This window comes from Panonychus citri, unplaced genomic scaffold (assembly GCF_014898815.1).
Source record: "Panonychus citri isolate SS breed McGregor unplaced genomic scaffold, ASM1489881v1 Contig00139, whole genome shotgun sequence".
Taxonomy (NCBI): domain Eukaryota; kingdom Metazoa; phylum Arthropoda; class Arachnida; order Trombidiformes; family Tetranychidae; genus Panonychus; species Panonychus citri.
The window spans coordinates 2,816,920-2,841,092 of record NW_026515544.1 but is presented as its reverse complement, the minus strand read 5'-3'; the positions used below and the strand labels follow the sequence as shown (position 1 = coordinate 2,841,092).

At 31.9% G+C, this 24,173-nt stretch overlaps 4 protein-coding genes and 1 long non-coding RNA gene across 14 annotated transcripts; 3 read left to right on the top strand and 2 right to left on the bottom strand.

Annotated features, from left to right (window-relative positions):
- Positions 1-2,998: 2,998 nt before the first annotated feature.
- Positions 2,999-4,520, bottom strand: LOC128394028 (L-xylulose reductase-like). The gene has a single exon (XM_053354263.1). It carries the CDS (start codon positions 4,315-4,317, stop codon positions 3,583-3,585), a length of 735 nt encoding a protein of 244 aa, XP_053210238.1. The 5' UTR covers positions 4,318-4,520; the 3' UTR covers positions 2,999-3,582.
- Positions 4,521-4,672: 152 nt separating this feature from the next.
- LOC128394027 (U5 small nuclear ribonucleoprotein 40 kDa protein-like) lies at positions 4,673-6,603 on the top strand. Its single transcript, XM_053354262.1, has 6 exons — positions 4,673-4,830; positions 4,972-5,109; positions 5,200-5,329; positions 5,412-5,915; positions 5,986-6,234; positions 6,315-6,603. The coding sequence occupies exons 2-6, from the start codon at positions 4,987-4,989 to the stop codon at positions 6,365-6,367; spliced, it is 1,059 nt and encodes a 352-aa protein (XP_053210237.1). The 5' UTR covers positions 4,673-4,830; positions 4,972-4,986; the 3' UTR covers positions 6,368-6,603.
- A 533-nt stretch (positions 6,604-7,136) lies between these two features.
- Positions 7,137-11,600, top strand: LOC128394098 (uncharacterized). 10 transcript variants are annotated; one of them, XR_008326309.1, is made up of 8 exons: positions 7,137-7,274; positions 7,485-8,072; positions 8,226-8,265; positions 8,355-8,760; positions 8,957-9,512; positions 9,582-9,625; positions 10,308-10,474; positions 10,663-11,600. It is a non-coding gene; the product is annotated as an uncharacterized LOC128394098 (long non-coding RNA). The 10 variants fall into 10 exon arrangements; XR_008326308.1 differs by having other exon boundaries at positions 7,485-8,076; XR_008326303.1 differs by having other exon boundaries at positions 7,490-8,265.
- Positions 11,601-11,749: 149 nt separating this feature from the next.
- On the bottom strand, positions 11,750-13,228 carry LOC128394097 (keratin, type II cytoskeletal 1-like). The gene is made up of 2 exons (XM_053354352.1): positions 12,934-13,228; positions 11,750-12,817 (listed from the first exon to the last, which is right to left on the bottom strand). The coding sequence occupies exons 1-2, from the start codon at positions 13,049-13,051 to the stop codon at positions 12,129-12,131; spliced, it is 807 nt and encodes a 268-aa protein (XP_053210327.1). The 5' UTR covers positions 13,052-13,228; the 3' UTR covers positions 11,750-12,128.
- A 7,835-nt stretch (positions 13,229-21,063) lies between these two features.
- LOC128394019 (putative mediator of RNA polymerase II transcription subunit 26) lies at positions 21,064-23,763 on the top strand. Its single transcript, XM_053354254.1, has 2 exons — positions 21,064-23,002; positions 23,072-23,763. The coding sequence occupies exons 1-2, from the start codon at positions 21,064-21,066 to the stop codon at positions 23,761-23,763; spliced, it is 2,631 nt and encodes an 876-aa protein (XP_053210229.1).
- Positions 23,764-24,173: the final 410 nt, after the last annotated feature.

The window sequence follows — 24,173 nt, the reverse complement described above, 5'->3', positions numbered from 1 at the left end:
TAAATTCTTATGATTTGTACTTTTAATCACTAAGATGAGATTTAAATTGCTACCGTTAGTTAATTTATAGCTAAATTTTGATTCCAATTATTATTTGAACGGTTTTTATGATGAATTGGTGAGATTGATGATTTAGTATGAAGGTTGAATCGGTGTAAACCTTGGCACTGATATGAATGAAGTTGCCGACGTTGAATTTGCACTATTTGGTGGTCCATTGGTCTTCACTATGATAGCACCATTGGGCAGGGCAATTTGTCCTAACCCTCCACCGGTACCGGTTGTTGTGGTCATCATTGTGGTTGTTGAAGACGATTGACCTGAACGGGTTCGTACTTGGTAAGCAAATAGACATGCAAATGCAAGGACACATCCAAGTACCATTGTCATTATCCAAAAAGTTTTACCCTCGAGGTTAAAAATTGAATGTTCCGGGAGGACGAAAAAAGTTGCCACATTACTGACCACAAATAGGATAATTATGATTGAATAGATGATTAAGAAATAGGCTTTCTGGTGATGAGCACCACAATAACCGATGAGGGTGAAAAAAATCATCACAATTGAAATGGCGGCGGTTGTTTTACCTCGATACCCACCGGGAAACTTTTCCTCCGGGTAACTCATACCAAAGAGAACGACAAAAATACCCAACATTATGCCGAAGGCATTACAAGCCATTAACGTGTACTTTGTACAGCAAAATATTTTACTCTTTTCAGCCATAATTAAAACAGAACAATTAACAATTCAAATTGGTTATACAATCAGTCACTTTAATCAGTTGATTACAATTGGGTGATGATTAAAAGCTATCACATCAAAGTTGATTGATGAAAAAACCTTTAGGTTTTCAAACATTTAGGATAATTTAACTTTCCTCAGATTTTATTTTAATTACTGGTGATTTAGTTGATTGTTACATTTTTAACTTGATTTACAATTAATCGTAACTATTATTTTATATATTTGATGTTCACTGTTTTATTATTTTATTTTGTTACTTTAATTCACTAATAATCAAGGAAACACTGGATTGGATTAGTATTACTTTTTGGATTGTTAATCCATTGATAGTGTTGATCAGATGATGTCGATGATGATGATGTTGATAGTGGTGATTTTATTGATTGATTGTGGTGATTAAAGGTGATTGTTGTTGATTTACAAACTAGAAACATGTTTATTATTGCAATGAAAAGGTTATTGTTATATTGAATCGTTGATTAAAAAAAGGCAATTGATTAACTTGGTTGATTTAGTTTCTCATTGTTATTGTTGTTGTTGTTGTTTCTTGTTTAAGGTTAAATTGTTTATTGTTGTGTCTGAGTGTTGATATTGTTTGTCTATCTTTCTCTGTGGCAATTTATTTCATCTCACCTCACTCAGTTCTCAGAATCTCTCAACTGAATCTTTCTGAACAGAATCCAGAATTATCGAGAGGAAGAACAGAATTAAAGAAGAACAATTTTCCATAAAAAAATATATTCTCCCTATTTTCTGTTCAATGGTGACATCTCGTGTCCAGCATTTGCGTTCAATCAACTTATCAAACAAATTTCGACTCTCTCATCGAGATTAGTTCGAGTTCAATTTTTGTATTAACCTTTTCTTTTGTTTACCTTTTGATAATTGTCTCTCTATGGATTAGTAATTTTTCATATTACTAATTAGTGATTTAATCTTTTTTTTTACATCAACTAATTAGAATGCGATAGAAATCAAATGCTAATGAACTTTTCGACAGTTTTATTATTTCATATTCTTGATTTGGTCAATGGATTAATCTTTTATTCTCTTGGTATGATAATACTTTCTTCCGTCTGGTGACAATGAACTTTTCCAATATTGATTTCGTTCAAAATCATGGATAAATTACCAGAAAAAAAGTTGAAATTCGTAAATATTAGGGTGGCCCACTTGAAGATTTTTCTAGTGAATTGACTTGGAGAATTTATAATCACAGAATTGAACTCGAAGAGGTGTCGTTCTATCCACGGTGATCGAAATTCAGGTCAAAAAAGTCCCAAAATCATCAAGATTATCGCAAAACTTGAGATGGAAGATGAACTTATGCTGAATGGTTAATGAAAAATTCAAAAGGGAGAAAAAAGGGGTATGTATCACCCAAAATCGACTTTCGTAAAACTTAAAATAAGGTCAAAATTATGATAGAACACATCAAAAAACAATGTTTTGTCTAATCAAAACTTCTCTAAAATGTTGCGCTCGGCCACAATTGCCGTCGAAACTTCAATTGTACCTCAATAATATCGCGAGAACGGTGATAGATACAGATATGAAATTTTGTACAGATATAGTTCATATACTATTATTTCGATTAACAACAGGAAAATTCATTTCACGCGTCGTTTTCTCAAATATGAACTTTAGGTCATTTACCTTCGAAATGAAAACATACCGTGAGGACATTGTTAAGAATCTAACTGAACTAAAACTTGCCACAATCAAATGTCCTTTCCATAACAAGTATTCACGTGAATATTTGAAGCTTTCATGATAAGTATCTCAAAAGTTATAGCTTATCGAAGTTTACGAGGCCACTAGCGATTTCTCGTAAATCACTGTTGCAAATCGTTCGAAAACACGTAGGCTTATAGTAGATACTTAGACAATCATTTTTTGTTAGTTAAATATGTTCTTAGCAATGACCTCACGGGATGTTTTCATTTCGAAGCTAAATGACCTTTAGATCATATTTGAGGAGCCGACGCGTGAAATAACTTTTCCTGTTGTAAATCGATAGGCAGATATATAAACTATATTTGTACGAAGTTTCATGTCTGTATCTATCACCGTTCTCGGAATATCATCGAAAAACAGTTTAAGTCTCGACAGCAATTGTGACCGAACGGGACATTTTAGAGAAGTTTTGATTAAACAAAACATTGTTTTTTGCTGTGCTCTATCATAATTATGACCTTATTTCAATTTTTACGAAAGTCGGTTTTGGGTGATACATACCCCTTTAAAAAGATTTGATGAATTATTTGGTTGATTTATTGTTGAATTGTCAATAGTGATTAGCAATTAAGTCTACAATCAGTTTGAAAACGAAAAGATAACTGATGTTTTTAACAATTAAATGATTAGCAGATTATCAAACTGATTCAAAATCAAACAGTTGTCTGGATCATTCTAATTGGATCATCAAATGTTGATTGTTACTATGGTTAGCTAATTGTGAAGGAAAAAAAGATCTGTCTATTTAATCAATCTCTATAATGATCAATTTCTAAAAACAATTACACCAGAACAATGATTACACCCAAATACAGTCGTGAAAAATGAGTTTCGAATGGTTTTTAATCATTCGCGCAACTTAGCTACTAAAATCAATTGATAATCTTTATCATCAGTGATAAGACTTAGATGATTTACTCATTGATTTTTCTTATCTTGATTGTTTAATCTGTTAATTTTAGTCACTACCTGCGCGAATGATTAAAAACCATTCGAAACTCATTTTTCACGACTGTATATTAAAGTACAACAGTTCTTGCCGTTGACAATAAAGTTACGTTTAGTAAGTTAATTGTGGTTGAATTTTTCTAAATTATTTTACAAGATTGATCCATAATCGATTGGTAAAGTGATCCCATTAATGGTTCCCGACCAATCACTTAACAGAAAAAGAACAATTTTTGCGATTTCTTCAGGTTCGATAAATCGACCCAATGGATGAGACGCTTTTAACAAGGCCGTCCTAGCGGGATCAACGGAAACGGAGGTCGCCATAGGCGTATTAACAATCCAAGGGTTAATTGCATTAACACGAACACCTTTTGGCCCTAATTCGGCAGCAAAATTATGTGTTACATGATCAACGGAGGCTTTGGTTGAACTGTAGATGAAAAATCCAGGATATGATTTCATGGACGTAAGACTTGATGTATTAACTATTGATCCCTTAATTTGATTGTTAATCATTGTATTTGAAATAATTTGAGTCACATTAATCACCGATTTCACATTTAATGTAAACATTTTATCAACATCCGATTCCTTAACTTTCCCTGGTTCCGTTAACCAACAAATCCCAGCATTGTTAACCAAACAATCAACGGGTTCGAGTTTACTCAAAGTCTCTTCGGTAGCTGACCAATCATTCAAATCGAGAGGAATTGGATGAACATTATTAACTTCGCTTGCTAATTTATCCAATTCATCCTTTAATATATCAACAGCATAGACTTTAGATGCTCCCGCTTTGACCAAAGTCTCGATTACCGCTCGACCGATTCCTCTAGATCCTCCAGTTACCAGAACTTTTTTACCTTTTACAGAAATCTCCATGTTAGCAACGATTTTTATTACAATTGCACTGGAAAGAAAAATTTTGTTAACTAAGATTCACTGAAAATGGTTAGTAATTAAACTCGTAATTACAATTGTATCACTAATTGTTACTTATCAGTTGATCCCTTCATAAACAATACTGATGCCAATTTGATAACTATCGATAAGATTAATTATTTTGGTTCCTTATCCGAAAAATTAATCTCTAGTATCTAATAATTGTTTTTTTAATTCCGTAATTGTAACAGAGAACAACTTTCTTGGTGGAAAATTAGTTAATTGTAACAATTGACAAATTTTTTTTTCTTTCATGCGATCACCCTGTCATCTATCGGTCGAAAATTTCACTTCGATAAAAACATTTGTTTACATTTGGATTTTTCTGTTGAATGAATTTGTTTTTTTCTTATTAATTTAAAACTAATTACAGTTAATTTTTTACTTTGGAATTTGATTTTAATTGTTTCAGCAATCAAAATACTTTGAGAACTTTTCTGGTTTGTTCAAATTGTGAGTATATTTATCTGTCAATGTGTGATTTTAGTATTTCTTTCAATTTGATTGTGTTGGTTTCCATTTCTTTCTGGTTGCATTTTCTGCTTTGAGTTTGGTTTCTATTTTTCTAATCATAAATTCTTGTTAATTGTTTAGAATTAATTTTTGAAGATGTACAAACGACCAGGAGATGAGTTTACTTTGGCTGGAGCTGTTGTACCAGTTAAAAAGAGTCGAAGTGAATTAGTTCAAGCTGTAGATCCAGTTAAAGGAAGAGCTCTCGTTGAACATACGGTTAGTATAAAAGTTAATTATTTTCTTTATTGTTTTTAAATTCTTCAAATTAATTGATTGTTTGTTTTCATTTATTTCTTCATCTATTAGGGTCCACCTAGAACGTCAAGTTTATTTGCTCCGATTATGCAACTAAGTGGACATCAAGGGGAGATTTATTCTTGTAAATTCCATCCCGATGGGAAAACTATCGCTTCTGCTGGACATGATAGACAATTGTGTATGTTGATTGATATTTACCACTAAATTGTTCCAATATCATTAATCTAATTCTTTGTTTTGTAAAAATTTCCAACTAATAGACTTGTGGAGTACTCAAGGAGAGTGTGAAAATATCGCCGCTCTTCAAGCTCACAAAGGTGCGATTCTTGATGTTCAATATTCAGTTGATGGTAGCAACATCTTCACCGCAAGTACCGATAAAACAATAATCATGTGGGACTCAAAGACCATGGGAAGAGTAAAAAAATTGAAAGGTCACTCAAATATTGTAAATTCTTGCCACACTTCCCGACGAGGTCCACAATTACTTGTTAGCGGAGGAGACGATAATACAATTAGAATATGGGATCTTCGAGATCGAAAGTGTAGCCAAACTTTTAAAGATCCTTACCAAATATTAGCCGTTACTTTTAATGAAAATTCAGATCAAGTGATTTACGGTGGAATCGATAATATGGTTAAAGTTTACGATATGAGGAAAGGAGAAATTTTATTCTCAATGATTGGACATTTCGACAGTATAACTGGTCTTTCATTGAGTCCCGATGGTTCATTTGTCTTATCAAATGCTATGGATAATACATGTAAGTTTTTTTCTATCATTTTCTTCAAATTGATCAACCATTTTGTAATTGATTTTCTTTCTCTATTCAGTGTGTATTTGGGACATTAGACCTTTCGCTTCGCAAGAGAGATGTACCAAAACATTACAAGGTCATCAACATAATTTCGAAAAAAATCTATTAAGATGCAGTTGGTCTCCTGATGGAACCAAAGTTTCCGCTGGATCGTCCGATCGACATGTATATATATGGGACACTCATTATCGACGTATCTTATATAAACTTCCGGGGCATCATGGTTCTGTTAATGAGGTTGTTTTCCATCCCAATGAACCAATAGGTAATTAACTGATTGAATGAGAATTGTTTTCCTTTTATCGTTTCGATTAATTGTCTTTCTTTTTTCTTCCTTTTTTCTAGTTTTATCTGGTTCCAGTGATAAAGAACTTTTCTTGGGCGAAATTGAACCTTAATTTGATGTTCTATTCTGTGATCGAATATTTTTCTTTCTTTCTCTCTCTTCAACAATCAAATAAACATCATAATCATTCAAAACTTTCTCTCATTTAGATTTACCTGTTTCATCTTCCTTCACAATCAACTCATTTTGTTGTAAAAATCTAAAAAGAAAAATTGACTTAATTAGTTAATTAAATTCTTGATCATTGAAACGAAAAGTTATTTCGACTTTTTATCAAGACTAATTCGAGTTCGATTTTTTTGTATTAACCTTTTCTTTTTTTTTGTTATTATCTCTCCATGGATTAGTAATTTTTCATATCACTAATTAGTAAATTAATCTTTCTTTTTACATCAACTAATTAGAATTCGATAGAAATCAAAGGTTAATGAACTTTTCGAGAGTTTTATCATTTCATATTCTCGATTTGGTCAATGAATTAACTTTTATTCTTTGGGTGTGGTAATGTAAATACTTTATCCTGTCTGGTGACAATGAACTTTTCCAATATCACTCATGGTAATGATCTCATTCAACCTTCTATCTTCTGGATAAAAAGAAAAAAAGTGAAACTCTATCGGACGAATTTCCAGAACTAAAAGAAAAAAAATTATCGATTTTTTATCCCAACAAAATTTAAATTCTAATCCAATAGATGGCGTTTCATGTTCATAATTTTTTTTTCTTCTAATTTATGTCAAGTCAAGTTCTACACACTAGATGGCAGCACATTTGAATTCTATTAAAATGATGCAACAACAATTAGAGAATCAAAATTTAAATGTGACAATTAGATCATCGGTCTATTAATTAAAAGGATTAGATTCATTTTCTTACGATTCAATTTATTGGACTCATTTTTCATTTTTCTCGATCCTTAAGATGGAAAAAAATAGTTGAATTAATCATTCGGGTCAAAGGTGAGTTTCTAATTAGATTTTTAATTGACTTTCTCTTTGATAACATATTGATGATGGTTTTGTGAAAGAAATTAGATTTTGTTGTTTTCTATTGTGTCTTTGTCTTAATGATTTCTTATTGTCTTTTCCTTCTCTGTTCCTCTGGCTGTTTTTGGTAAATTGACTGATTATATTTCCGTAATTTGATTTTGGACGAAACTGTTTCCTCAGAAAAGGTGACGTAGTTAAAACGTTTTCTCTTCTTCCTCTTTCTCTCTCTGGCTTTTTCTATCTTAGGCCTGACAGAAGAAGAGAAATTTTCTAAAAAGGTTTCATGTTAGAAAATGATGAATAATGTGTGTAAAGGTTTTTCTCTTTTAGATTTGTTCGTCTACTTGTGTCCAGTGCTTAAATTGATCGCTAAGGTTGCCACATGGCTCTGTTTAAGATCATCTCTTTGTATCATCTTCTTATGTTGATATGGGCAGACGGAAGTTGGACGCTTGTTTAGAAAAAGGCTCTCCCCTTACCTGGTCATTGGGAAAAGGCTATAAATGGGTTGAGGTTAAAGGAGAAAAGAAAGAAAAAGCAAACCTTTCTTCATCTTTAAGACTGATAGAGAAAAGCCTTTAAGACGGAAAGTTAATTATGGCTTCAAATTATGAGAGAGCAAAAGAGAGAACCAAGAAGACGTGAAGACGAAACAGACTCTCTCTCTCTCTCTCTCTCTCTCTCTCTCTCTCTCTCTCTCTCGAACATTAGTTCGGCAGATGTTTGTGTCCACTATACTCTCTCTAACTCTCTATGTACAATAAGAAAGTGAGTAAGTGAAGTGAGTGACCCACAGGTTCACTTTTTCCCGCCAAAATCATGTCAAATGTCAACATTCAAAGGAAAGTTAAGAAAACAGCTTAAGACATTTATCTCTCATTCCAATGTACACCTTTCCTTTTTTTCTGGCTCAAAACAAAGCGTAAACAGAAAGGGAGAGACAGAATCCATCATACTAATTGTAAAGAACTTATTATTATCGTCATTCTAATTTCATCGAAAGACAACCAACAATTAACATTCTTACCTTTTTATTATTATCGTTTTCAGGACAGTTGGAAATTATACTCATTGATTATCTTACTCATGGTTGGACTCATTATAATCTATTAACCAAGTTATCAAAGTTGTACCTGTTATTTGTCATCCCCTTTTGGTTACACAGGATCTTCTAACTTTCCTGTCTCGTTCAATGTGATTTAGCACACGAGAGTAATTAACTTGATTTACACGAGAAGCTATATACTTATATGTGTATTAATTGTCACTGGAAAATATCACCGGGAAAGATATGATTCATATGAGTGACATTGGGCAGGAAACGATATCGTTGTTGTAAAAATGAATTGACAGATACGACGTACAAGAAATACTATTCAACTAAATGGTTAATTGAGTGTCATTAGCTAACTATTATGGTGATATTAATGATAACGACAATAATATCCCTTAGAAAGTAAGTAAGCGTATTAGATAGAAACGCTAAACAATTGACCAAAAATTAATCGATGCGAAACAAAAGACAGAGAAAAATACAAGATATATATCAAAGATTGAATCTCGATTGTCGGTGTAGATATTTAATAATACTAATTTCTTGTTTTTCTTTTTTTTTCCTTCTAAATCCATTTCCGTTGTTTTCCAATACAAAGACAATCAAAGGAAGAAGAAGATGAAGAAACAACAACAACAACAACAAAGGTACATAAGTAAACGAATCGTCATCATACCAGATTGTATATGTGTTCACGTACTATTAGAGCGAGACGAAATTTCCACAACTACAACATCCGACTAAAACGAAATGGAGAACAAGGAAAAGAAAATGATAATGATATAAAAATGAACGGAAATATAACCAACGAAGAGAAGATGGAAAGAAAGATTAAAAGGAAGATGATTAACTACGATGAGATGAGAAAATGACGAAAAAAAAAACCAAAGGAAGACCATTGGATCCATGTAACATCCTGTGTATCAAATGTTAATGATGAATCGTTTTATATTTAGGTCATTAACGTAGATTATTCTAGCCTAAGGTCATTATCATCATTGGCGTTATCATGCTGACGATCATTGTCTTTGTCTTTTGAATGTCACTGTTGTTACTCTTGTCATATAAGATTGTTAGAGACACTGAGACGAAGTGGGAGGATGGAGGATGAGGATAAAGATATTGGGATGACAAGAAAGAAACTTTTCTTGCAGGTATGTTAATGAATCTTTACTGTGGGAACCAAAAAATGCTCCATCACCTTGTTATCTTTATTTTAACAGGTAAAACATGGGAAAAAGGTGGTAAACATGAGAGAGTGAGAGAGGTAAGATTTTCGTCTATCTTTAAAGTGTCATCATAAAGTTTTCATGAAAATAGTCTTGTTCCTAATTAACACAATTAGCTTTGGTTTTTCATTGTTGTTTACCATTCACTTTACAATTTACGGCTGATTAACAATTAACCATTAGCCCGACATCATCAAGTAATTGAGAAAAAGTCAGTTTAGTTTAACAAACAGACAAAAACCGTTGAGAAACAACAAACTTTAATCATCATTTGCATTATAAATATTTAACCTTCAAATTTAATTAACTGTCATTTAGCGTTTTTGTTTTAAAATACTTACTAAACCGATTTAATTTAGTCAACGACTTTTTCTTTCTCCCCCTTAATTGTACGTTAATTTTGATAATTATTACTATTCAACTATCAAAAGGTACTAATACATATTGTTAATCTAAATTGAGAAAATTAGTTAACCATAGAGATGTAAAGGTAAAATTAACTATAAACCGTTTTCTCATAATTTCCATTCTAATTGTTTATAATCAACCGACTGTGATTAATTATTGCGTGTGATTATCCATATAACACACTAACTAAACTGATCATTAATTTAACTTTGACAATTAAATTGTGTAAATTTTTCTTTTCTCTCCATTTAGAACATTGAAAATGAGAAAAAAAAAAGTTTTCTCTTTCTCTTTTTCTCTCTTACCTTTTAGATTTACCTGGAATCAAGAAAATGTCATGATAATGATTTGTTGCAATTGAATTAACTTTGTTTCCATGTTGTAACTTTCTTTTTCCAATGAACACAACTAATAATGACCATTGAATGTTAATCGTTGATTATATTAACTGGTGAACAAAAAAGTAACAAGAAAAAAAGGTAAACTTACGAAGTGTGTCTCTTATATTTTCGTTTACCTTGTTTTCTGTTATCATCTCTCTCTCTCTCTTTTATACAGGTAACTTTTCTCTCTCTCTCTCTCTCTTCATGGTTCAATTGGTTATTTATCGATTAGTACCTTTGACGATAAAAGAAAAAGCTTTTTTTATCTCTTTCTTTTTTTCCAGAGGCCCTTTTGCCCAATGGTCAAGCAAGAAGCAAATACATAAGAGGGATAGTTACATTCCAGATCCATGTTAATATTATACACAGAAGCTTCACCTTTCGTTGTTGGATCATGTTAATATTACATAGAGACTATTACTACTCTTACTACCTGCTGAGAAGCCAAATTGATCACACCTAAAGACCAGAGGATAAAGATTGTGAGTGAGAGAGAGAGAGAGAGAAGGTTAAAGATTAACTTTTCTCTTACTCCTTCCTGAATAGCAAATGTAATGTGAGATGAAGTTAAAACTAACTACCGTTTGTTAACATGATTAAGATCATCAAGAGATGATCAATATCTTAGAAGATCATCTTTGTCTCTGTCTTTTTATGCCTTTCAGGTAAAATTTGTGTACATGTAAAAGGTATGAAAAAAACGTTAACTACATTTTCTGATGGTTTAGATTCATAAACAATTGACTTCAATTTGTATTCATTAGACTTGATTACTTATTGTTATTGTTGTTATTTTACTTTCTTTTCTGTTGATATCATTTGTAAATTCACCCACAGTAGTTTGTTATCCTTTGAGTATCAAATTAATCATTTAAAATTTATGGTTAATTGTTAATATGACAACTGAATCTAATTACTTTTCAATAGTTACAAATTTGTTTCTTAACAACAACAACAACAACAATAGTTAATCAAGTTTAAATCACGAAAATGATTTTTGATTGTCTATATATCTACTTATTGTATTCATATTACAAATGATTAATTCATCTTGTTGGCAAGATAATATGATTAACCATTGTGATTAATAATTTTCTTGATTGTTATTATTGGCTAGCAATCAAATAACCCAAGAAGACAATTAACTCTTAAACATTGATTTTTCCCTCCAAAAAAAAATTATCATATGAGTTATAAATCATTTTGTCATTTGATATAACAGTAAAATAATTAACTTGATTATCATCAATGATTATCTCAAATTGTTATATCATTTTACAATTTGTATATCCATTTCCTTTGATTAATTAAGTTAATTGTAAGCAGATTATCAATATTAATTGAGTATAAGGATAATGTAGTAATCATATGTATTGAAAAATAGTTGATTTAACAGAGGAATGAACAAAAAAAATTAGTTAATCATTATACACCGGTAACAATCAAGGTTAAATTGTTGTGATTGTAAAATATTATCTTCTCATAAAATTGTAAGAGCAATTAATTGATTAAATTAACTTGAAAGGTTATGGATAGAGATGAATAGTTGGTGAAAGGTGGATGATTGTTGTTGATTGTTGTTGATTGTTTGATGATTGTTGATGATGAAGCAAAAAAAGTTATGATGATTATGATTGAATTGGAGATGATTATCAAAACAGATCCGTTAGAGATGAAAATTTTTGGCATCTTGGTTATGTATTTGTTTTCGAAAAGTGTTTGTTGATTTCAATTGTTTTTGTGTATTTTCTTAATTGTTTGTTGATTCATCTTCATCATTATAAGAATCACTATTAGATGAGTCACCATTATTATTGGAATCGTTGTTATTATTTGATGAACTATCGGAAGAACCAGCGTAACCATCAAGCCAATCGACGAAACGTTTTCTCACATCAGCGACAAAATCGTTTGTCCTTTCACGAAATTTTCTTACATTGGCCACCGCTCGAGCCACTGGACCTTTGGGCCGCCCCGAGGACGAATCAGATTCTTCTGATTTTTCACTTTCACTACTTGAACTACTTGATGAACTCGAGTTTCCATCGCCTTTACCACTGTTACTATTACCTCCTCCACCTCCACCACCACTTCCTGCACTCTCACCGCCACTTTCACCACCTCCACTAACACCATTACCACCGCCGCCACCATCTCCTGCCAAGATTGGACCACCACCGCCTGCACCTTGAATACCAGCAAGTAAAGCACTGTTGAGTAAAGCACTATCATCGGAAGCGGAAATCCCTCCTGGTGGGGAAGGTGAATCATCCTCCTCATCATCATCAGAATCTGCATTAGATGAGCCACCACCACCACCGCCACCGCCACTCAACAGATCCTCTAAACTTTGACGACGATAATTAGTTGATTTGATATTATTTAAATTAAGATTTTCATGATTAAATAAATAACCTGTTGATCCAGAAAATGGTTTATCTGTCAACAGATCAAGTTACACAATGAGAACAAAAAGAAAAATGAAATGGAAACAATTAAGAAACAATTAATATCTTACAATTTACTAATTGTTATATTATCATATTTTTAAATACCTGGAAGTGGATCAATAGCAATTGGATATGACACAATTAGACGACACAAAATTAACAAAATAGTTGCTTCAACGAGAAATGAATTAGGTGTTAATCTTAATTGTTTAAAATCCGTCATGATTAACACACAATTTGAATTACATCAACTAATCAACAACACGAGCAACAAATCAAATCAGTTTTTTAACTAAAAAAAATTGATCAATTTTCACGTTTTTGATTTTGATTTTCTCATCAAATTAACAAATTGTAATACACAATCCAAACGGATTAACAAATGGTGATCAAATGGTTTTACATTTTAATTGTGACAATCATTTATACAACAATCAAGGGAAGACAAACATTAATCATCATTCTGTGTTTTATCGTAATCAACGATTAATATTAATTGTTTAGATGTGAAAAGATCCTGTACCAACCATCACGATAACTATTTTCTTAATCATTTACAATTTCATCAAGTTAATCATCATCATAATCAGTACATTGGCACGAATCATTAATGTGATTTTATGGATTCACATTATATTCATTTGATCAGTTGATTGTTTCAACAATTTATATACGATATTAATTGTGTGTGTGTATCTCTCTCCCCAATTAATTGTCAATATCTATTATTGTCACAATCAAATAATCAAATTGACTAATTTTCTTCCGCTTCTTAATGATATAATCATTTTTCAAGAAACAGAAACAATTTTTTTGTTGTTATTTTAATCACTTGAATGAGAATTGAACAATTTGATCATTTACTAAAATCTATTATTAATTATTACTCTTCATTATCATCCTAATCATCTTCCTCTTTCATAATCATCTTATATTTAGGCGGCAAAATCGTCTAATGGATTTACTCACGTGGCTGTAATCACAATTAACTACAAATTGATTATCTTTGGAGTGTGAGTCAAATCGGAAATAGTTATTAAATCAATCCTTTCCACATGAGATGTTACCACCACTTGAAACTCAATTTATTAACTTTACGATCATTAGAACGTGTGTTTTGTACATTTAACGAACCATGAACTCGCGCGTCCACCTTACGATAACATCTAATGTCCGACGATTTAAATACTGATTTTGTTTCTCTTCTGCGAGATTTTTTCTTCTTCTTTAGTTAATTAATCACTCAAGTGGAGACAATTTAGTTATTATTATTTTCATCCTTTTCTATCGTTCAACAGATTGTCAATTCCGTTTTCTTTTAACCTTTCGATTGGCGCCAAAAACGCAAAGAGAGAGAGAGAGAGAGAAACAGCTACAAAGTGTATTCCAGTACGTTCACTTTGTGACCTGAGGTCAACAAACAGCAGCCACATTCTTAACTCATCACCATTTATCCCCTGAGGGTGAAAACTGATGACAACAATTTAATGTAACAATTAAGAGACTAAGATTACTTTCCAAGCAATTAAATCGTTACTAAATAATAATTTCATTTCACTTTATACTGATCAATACAAATAAAGATTTTTTTTTAAAAAAGTGATAATCAAAATGATGTTTATCTTTTTATTCACATCTTAATCTTATATTTATTAATATATAAATTTAACTAATTACGTTTCCATTTGATTTACAATCTATCAACAATTAACCTCATTAAAAAGTTTGATAACAAATGATAACAAATTAAAGAAAAGAAAAAAAAACAAGATGAAATAAAAAAGCAAACACATCATAACAATTAAAACTGAAACTCGTTAATATTGAAAAAATGTGTAACAATTAACAGTTAATTGTTGCAGACCAGTACACAAACACACACCAACTTAGGCCTAACCTTACATAAAAATGATGCAAGAAAAAGGTATAAAAAAAACGCAATAGTGAAAAGTTTTTACGTGTCAAGGTAAAAAATTGGCGCCAAAAGTTGTAAAGGTAAAGGTGTGTAAGTGAAACCTTGTAGGATACAAGGTACACACTTGCCTGAGAAAGTAACTAAGATGAAAAGAGGAGGAAGATAAGAAGAAGAAGATAAAAGAGAGAGAGAGAGAGTTCGCTTACAGTAGCCTAACCTTTATCATCATCTTACCTTTTTTCTTTTCTCTCTTTTTTGCATCTCTCTCTCTCTCTCTCTCCTCTCCCACCTTCCTCCAGGGTCAAAGTTAAGTCTCAAGCGTCTGTTTCCTTAATTTTCCCACCAAAAGTAATGTTACCTCTTGAAGATCTTATTTACTCTTTGGGCTTTTTCAGCTTCCATCGTTTTACCTGAACAAACCTCTTTTTTTAGCATTCGTATCTCTTTGCACTCAAGGAATATTTCAATTACCTTCCACCGGTATCGATAATGATTAATATCATCCTTTAGAAGCAAGTTAATCATGATAATAAATAGTTAAAAGGGTAAAAGTTAATCATAATTAGGTTAGTAATGAGTAATTGCATTAATTGTCTACCAACAGCAACGAAAACAATTATTGGAAAAAAAAGTTTCTTTTTCTGTTTTTTTCTCTCTCTCTCCTTAATTGTTATAATTACAATTGTAACCAATTGAATTGTAAATTTAATTTCTCTCTTGCTTTTTCCATAGTTGAAGATGATTGAGTTGGTTAATTTTGTTTCGTTCTCGTTTTAACAGCAATTTAGAAAAACTTTTGTAACAAAATTTTCTCCTCGAACTTGAATTGTTAGAACTTTTTATTTTTCCTTTTCTTGATCAACTTTCTTGATAAGAATTGATGTTTGTAATTACATGTGATTAACTTTTTGGCAAAAGTTTTTTGTTCACTTTAATTGTTTCGGTTAATTTTTATTTGGACTTTGATTACCTGATGGTTAATGAAACAATTCATGGACAATTTAACCTTTTGTGGTGAATTATCAGCTTCACTAATCAAGTGAATTAAAGTAAAACAATCAAGAGTCTATGAGAAACTTAAGATTGCTCATTGTTTGGGATCATCAGAGCAAATCCATTGGATTAATTATCAAGGTAATCATCATCTCTCATCTCTCATCTTCAACAGTGTGTGTCTTATGGTGTTGGAGGGCAGTGGGAGGAGGAGGTTAAAGGTAAGTTTTACTCATCATCATCCTGATGATCATCATAATCATCATAATCATCAGCAACAAGATCATATGTTGAAGGGCGTTGGAAGTAAACAAAGAGACACGAAGCCAATAAAGTTTGTTTTTGGATGAGAGAGCAAGAAGATGAGAGAGAGAGAAAGATGATAATGATGATGATGAGTTACCTTTAAATCAACTATATTGTTCATGGCATTTTGTTGATGATTATCATCATCATAACACAGCATCCAGATGATGTTGATTGTTGTTAAGTTTCATCAAGGAAAAAAAGTAAAGGTAATCGGATAATCATCATCATTGAAAATAACTCATCAGCTTTTAATCATCTTCATTATCTTCATCTCATCATCTTTCATCATCTGCTTATTGGTCAGTTATCCTGTTTCCAATTTTGTTTACTTTCTAATCCAATTTTATATTAAAGGTCAATCATTTGAAATTTTATTGTTGATCAGTTGATAATATCTTGTTGTTGTTGATAATTTGATAATGATGATGATAAAAATGATAATAAAGTAACTATATTGGCATAAAGTGGTCAAAGGAGTGAGTAGGTAAGTGTTGAAAGAGTTGACTGTCCACCCTGATGGTCATCATCATATTATAAGGGCTAACCTTTGATTGGCCTGATAGTTGATGAAAAGTCCTAACCAAAAGTTGCTTTTTGATTAAGTGACCTGATAATGAGTTGATTTAATTTCTTGATTGTTACTGGTCACCATCCTAAAGGTGATGGTTGATGTTTCCAAAAAGGATTGGCCCCAAAAACCTTGGGTCCAGTTTATCATCAATTGATGATGAAGATGAAGATGATAACCAATGTAAATTGAATCGATTTTTAATTAACTGCTTTTGGAAGAAACTTTTTTCTCTCTTCCTTTTCAAACCAAATCAATACTCTATGATTAGTGGGTGATGGTGATGAGAGGATGATGGAGGAAGATGAGGATGAGGATGTGGATGAAAAAGATACTAAGGGAAGATAAAATTATCGTCTCTCTCTCTCTCTCTCTCTCTCTCTCTCTCTCTATCGGAAACACTGTGATAGTTAATGAATGTCAACATTGACAGATTGAAATTTAGGTTACTGATTATAAATCAATTTAATTTACTTTGATTATCTGATTAACTTGATTGTCCCCAATTGTTACCAATCTCATATATTTCTTGTTTCTTATATTAATTATTTGGATCATATTTTGTTGTTGTTAATTATTAATAACTATTTAGGTCGGTCTGCTAACGTAAATAACGGTAATTAGGTAAACAATTAGTCATTTAATCAATTAAATTAAATTACTTAGGCTTTGGTTGGTTGTCAGACTTATTGTGATCAATATTAATTATCATTAAAAGGCTTATCAATCAAGCAAACACTTTAATCAACTTGACAGCAATTTATTTTGACACAAGGCTGATTGTTAATCAACTAATTAATTGGTTTTAATCATCGTCTTATAATATTTACTCATTGATATTGAATCGATATATTTAATTGAGATTAACACGACAAGAGATAATCATTGAGTTACTCATATTAATTGACTATTAGATTAATTACTGATACAACTGTAAACTTATCGATTGTCAATCCGATAAAAATCAACAATCAACTTAACCATAAATTCAAATTTAATTGCAATGATTAATGGTAATTGAGAATATACTTGAAACAATTTACATTTTCAACCGTTAAAGATAAATTATCTCGTTGATTTACAATTAAAAGTGACATTAAACAATTTAAACATGATTAAGATGATTACTGTGTGAGAGACTTGAAACAATTTCTTAAAGTTAATCATCATTAATCATTGATTTAATTATGACAGAGGAAAAGATAATTGTTCACATAGGAAAAAAAATCGATGATGATGATTAACTTCCCGTGTTTTTCTTGAATCAACAATTAACTTAATTGTGGTTAGTAACAGAATCAACAATTGAGATATTTTTATAGTAATAGAAAGAAAATTTAACAATTAACTGTAACAATTTAGTTAATTCAATTTGTAAACACTTGATCAACTCTGATATTTACTCAACGTAAATTTCAATTGTTATAACAATTGAAACTTTCACTTGATTGTTTACCTTATATCTTGAAATCTATTACTTAAACTGATTGTTGAAAAGGCTAATTAGTCACAAAGTCTAGTGATTAGTTAATTGTTACAATAAATATTTAACTATATTAGATTGTAAAAAGAAACCAGAATAAGAAATGAAGTTGAAAATTTTCCAAGTTAATGAGAAAGTTTAAATTTGCTAAACATTGAAGATAATTTGATAAATACCCTGGAGGGTTTTACTAAGATGATGATGATGATGAAAATGGAAGATAAAAAAAGCTTGATCATCATCATCATTTGGAAAGATGAAATATAATAATGAGTGTTTACTCCCCACCTCATTTTAGCACCTTAACCTCTCAACACTTAGACTAATGTTCATTGGAACATTTTTCTTTGTAAAAAAAATGATCCCCACAGCACGAATTGGAGATGAAGATGATAAAGAGAGAGAGAGAAAATGATGAGGATGATAATGAGGAGTGGAGATGATTTTGTTTTCTCGTTTGCCATTTAAAGATGATTATTTTGCTTTTTATTTATTACAAGGGAAAATGTTGATTACCATACACAACATAATATATATTTATATACATTGGGAGAGAGAGAGAGAGAGAGAGACAGACCAAATAATATTACTATCAATGTATATAATATGGACATGATGTTGATGATGTTTGATGATTGTGATGATTTGATGATGATTTGCAAGAAACAATTGTGAATAGATCAAATAGATTTAATATATAATATGTATAGATTGTGTTCAGTGTTCGTTTTCTGTTGGCCATGAACGTTTACTCCGTAAGAGGATTTGCCACAAAATAAATGCTAAGTAACTCGCAGTCACTGTACCTGTTAAAGGAGAAGATGGAATATGCAAAGAAGAAGAAAAAATTAGTTCGATTTGCATGAATATAAATTTTGTTGAAAGAGAAAATTAGATCAGCAATTTTGGTTAGAAGAGGTGGTCACACATTTTAGAGATAGAAAGAAGAATAATAATTTCTAATTAATCAACTCGAGGGAGTCTTTTCCTCTCTCTTTCTTCATTGAGGGTAAACATCTGATATGACAGTTGATGCGAATGATGATTAACGGTAAATTATGGAGAGAGAGAGAAAGAAACAAAAGATTTCTAATTGAGGATGAACGAGAGGGAGAATTGATGAGTTTAGTTATTCGAGTAAAGTTCGACCATAAGGTCCATCGAGGTGAACAGTTGGCAATTGGAGTCGAAAATTAAATCACAAAAATGATGATTTCCTTTTGTCTTCCAAGAGTGAAAACCAAAAACAATCATCAACCTAACGTCTAATTAGCCCAAAGGTGTTATTCGTCTATGGGCAATATTATACCTTCCGTGACCTAAGGGATGTTTATAAAAAACCATACGAGTCACGTACTCTAGTTTTCCATAGTTGATTCGTTTTCCGGTTTCCCAAGCTTCGATCTCCCGCTCTTTCTTTTTCCCTTCTTTATCCTCTTTCTTTGGTCTCTTTCTCTGTGTCACACTGAGAGAGAGAGAGAGACAGAGAGAAAGGAGCAAAAAAAGAAAGAGAACGTGGGGTGGGGGCTGAGAGAGAAAGAGAGAGCGAGTTGTAAGATCGTGTGTATGGTGTCTACGGGCTCGTTATGAGCCGAAGACCAAAGACCAGGTCAGGTCATCTTATATATCTTATAATGGTAACATCTCTCTCTCTCTCTCTTCTTTCTTTGAAATGATTGGAAAAATCAAAATCGATTGAATATTTTTAAACGTAAACAACAATCAGAATATGTATCAACATGATCGAAAAAAAATTCGAAAGTAAAGAGGTTAAATTATTTATTTTTCTTTTTTTCATTTCAATCAAAGTAGAATTTTCAAATGACTGAAATTAAGAAGGAAAAATTGATAATTGATTATCGATTAATTGTATGGTTTTAATTGTTGATGATTTAGTGATGGAGAAAAAGAGAAAGGGCAACTATCATCTCTTTCTCTCTCTCTCTCTCTTTCTCATCTCAATAGGTCATATTTTTGATGAACAATCAAATTGATTGCGAGTATTTATATGGTTAATGAGAGAAAACATTGATTGCTACAATTAAGCTAATAATAGAATTGCTTTCAAATAATCAACAAAAGAATTCATATTGTCTCTATCTTTCTCTTTCTTTTCTTTTTAATGGAAAAATAGAGGGAAAACTTTTATCTTCACAGTGACTTACATACACACTTGACAAGGAGAGAATACCTCCCTCACACCTCCCTCTTTGTCCCACTCGTCAATTCATGATCATCATCATCATCATGATGAGCACTTGAAACTTTTTTTTTCTCATACGCTTCATCGGATAATCAATGTGTCTACTCAATGAATACTTTCAATATGAAATATAAACTTTGAGTTTTTTAACCTGATTATTGTTCAATTTTTTTCATATATTGTATTGTTACTTAATTGTTTATTAATTGTTGGCCTATTTAAAAGACTATCAAATGTTTAATATATACTTAGAGTATATTAATACAATTGTAGATTGAGAAAAACAATAGATTGGCTTTTATAAGTATCATCATTTAGGCCTTGATATCAGTTAATTGTTACACTTTTACAGATTTGTTTTTTTTTCTCAATTAATTGTAATCAATGAGTTGATCATTTCTCACTCTCTCACATTTGATATAACTGATTCAGAGGGAGTTGACAAACTGAATATGTCCATTTGTCGTTATCAAATCTCATAATCTTGAATCAGTTGTATCACAAAGTTTGGCTTGATTGTTTCGGATACAATTAGATTTTAATTGTGATTAAGTGTAACAACACCAAATGATTTGGAAAACTTTTCATCAAGTTTAAATTTTGGATGAATTATAAAAATTAACAGTTTCCATGTTAATGATTGATATTAATTTAAAGTTTATTTGTTTCGATATCTAAAAATCAAAGTTATCGATAGAAGTTATTGTTTTTTATTTCCTTTTTTTTCAAAGTTTTTTCGTGATTCGATTTTTATATTGACCATTATGGTTAATCGATTGGTTCAAATGTTATGGAAATTGTGTTTTCTTTTTCTCTTGACCCCACCCGGTGGATTCTTATTTGTATCAACTAGTCCAGGCTCTAGGCGATCAATTTTTGGTAATGTGCTTAAAACTCACGGTATTTTTGTACCAAAAACACCTATTCGACTTTTACCCAAGTTCGGTGAGGTAATTGATGGCTCATTACGAACTAAATTGTTCCGTTGGCCAAAGGAAACAACAATTGAGGTGAAACCTGTTGAGTTAACAAGTTTCCTCAAGTCAATACCTCATTTTACTTCAGCAACATCGGCGGGTCTTATCATGGAGGGGCCTCATCATACACTTCATTCACCAAGAGGATCATCTTCATCTTCATCATCCTCACATCGACATAAAAACCCACCAACCTCTCAACAAAATTATCAATTGGTTGATATTCATGGTCTCAATGGATATAATCCTGGTCACACAGTTGATCAACCTTTTTCTGATGGGACTTATCCAGATACTCTAACTGTTTCAGGAAACGGAAATACTGTCTCTTATCTTAAAGATTCTGGACTTTTGGAACCAGTTGCATTTACCGCTGATGCAGCTGAAGATGAGTTAAGATTATGGAAGATAAAACCCTCTTATGAGCCAGTACAATATTATGAAGTTCAAAGTCACCAGAATCATTTATCACCTTCACCTTTAACATCAACAGGATCAATGCCTAAGCAACAACAACAATCCCCTGCTCTTGCTCAATCCCAACAACAGCACCAGCAGCAGCAACAGCAACAACAACAACAACAACAGCAACCATCAGTTACCAATCAGATGATAACAGTAGGTCAAAATAATTTACAGGGATCAATACAATCAGACGGAGGTCACACTCGTCAGATGATTACTCATCATGTTGCCATGAATGATGTAAGACCAGTTTTCAGTGGTTCAGAAAATAAGCCGATAATTCATCCACTGATGCCCTGTAATCCTGCCTTGATTCCGGTGCCTACAAACAAGGTCAATTCAACAAACCAACCGACAATAATAAGAGTACCTGTACCGGTCTCATTGATGACAACTGTCCAACAACAGCATAATCAACAGCCTCAGGCAACTCATCACCATGTTCATCAGATACAAAGACCTTCATCGACAAATATTCAACAAGAACAATCAACCAAAAATGATCAAAATGACGATAAGAAAAGTGATTTCAATTCACGAAATCCACCGATAATATTTTATCGACCTAACGATCCTGATCTAGCTAAAGTACCAAAGAATAGACTTTTTCCAATCTTCATTCCAGATCCATCAACTTATGAAGTGCGATCATCTCAGGTAACACATTCAAACAGTAACAACAACAACAATAATAATAATAATAGTAATAAGGCTCAACAAATGTCTCCACGAACCACATACGAACCCACTAAAAGCCCCGAAACAAAAGCTAGTTTCACCCTTTCTGCTTCCACAGCGGCATCAGGTGAAGTGAAATCAGAACCAGCACCGAGAAAACGACCTCCAGTTAGACCAACTTCCCATGTTTTAGCTATCGAACGAGAATCAGCGCGATCACATGCAACTGCCAAAAAACGTCAAACTCATCATCATCATTATCGACACCATGTTGACCCATTAGATTATGAAAATTCAGAGGAAACAGAAAATTATCGATTTACTGGTCCAGTCCAGGATCCGCTGTCATCATCAGATACCGATGACCTTGCAGATAATTTTGACATCTCATCTGATCATCCGTTTATGCCATTCTCATCATACTCACAATCTCATCGGGGTAATAATGGTGGTGGTAGTACAACTGTTACCGATTACAATGCAATAGATGAAGACAGTAAATCAGCAGCTTCTGATCCAAAGGGAATGGAATACAGGTTACCTTTAGATGGATCGAAAATCCCCCGATCTCGACAATCTCAAAGTAAATCAAGGCCTAGACCATCATCATCATCTTCATCTTCATCTTCAATGTCATTATCTTTATCAGCAGCCTCATCTTCGGTACCCTCATCATCTTCAACTTCATCTCCCTCCTCTTCACCATCAATGTCATCTTTAACATCACATATTTCAGTTTATCCCTCATCAGATGAAATAAAAGTCAGTAATCCAGAAGATCCTGAGACAACATCTCAAGAAACAAGTTTAAAACAAACTGATAGGAAAACCTTTGATAAAGGCTATGAGAGATCTAAACATAGATTATTTGAGCAGAAAGTTGAAGAACTTTGGAAAGAGAAAAAATGGAACAATATTGGTAAAGAAGAATCTGAAACTGAGACACATAAAACATCGAGTGAAAAAGATATTCCTTGGATTAATAGAAGGCGAGATAGACGGCGACCCGTTTATTCAGATAAACGTCCACTCAAATACATGGAGAAAAAAAATTATTACCATCAAAATAGTGGCGAAATTAAACCAACAGAGACAAGTATTGATCATAATTATCATTCTCATCATAATCAAAAGTTGCATCATAATAATGGTGATAAAGATCATAATAGAAATGGCGGTTTTGATGGAGATGAAAATGATGGTGAAAATAAAGATTCAATTCTATCAACAGGACAAACAAGTGAATTTAATGAGAGGAAAAAAGATGATGGAAAATATAACAACAATAATAACTGGTCAGCTGAAGCTGGAACTTCAGGTTGGAGAAAACCTTATCGATCTTAAATCTTTTTCATCGTCCATCTTTTTTATACACAATACATTGAAAGAAAATGAAAAAAAAACTGTCATAAGATTTTAAACTGAATATAAATAATATATCACAAAAAAACGCTGCCTAAAATTTTCACATCAACTGTCAACATTTGAAGTAAAAAAAATAGAGAAGAAAATAAAACTTGACGATTTTCTAATGTAAAAGCCTCCACCCTAAAGAATGGGTATTGAGAGTGTAAGTAGAGATAAACTTTTAACCAATTAGTTGATTATGACGAGAACTAGAATGTTATTATTATGTGACCACCTCAACAAATAGTTTAAAATGGGAGGAGAATTTAAAAATTGTGAAAATGTCAACTTACCCGGTGCATCATTAACAAGGTGAGTTGAATCATTACCAATGTTGTTCACAACTG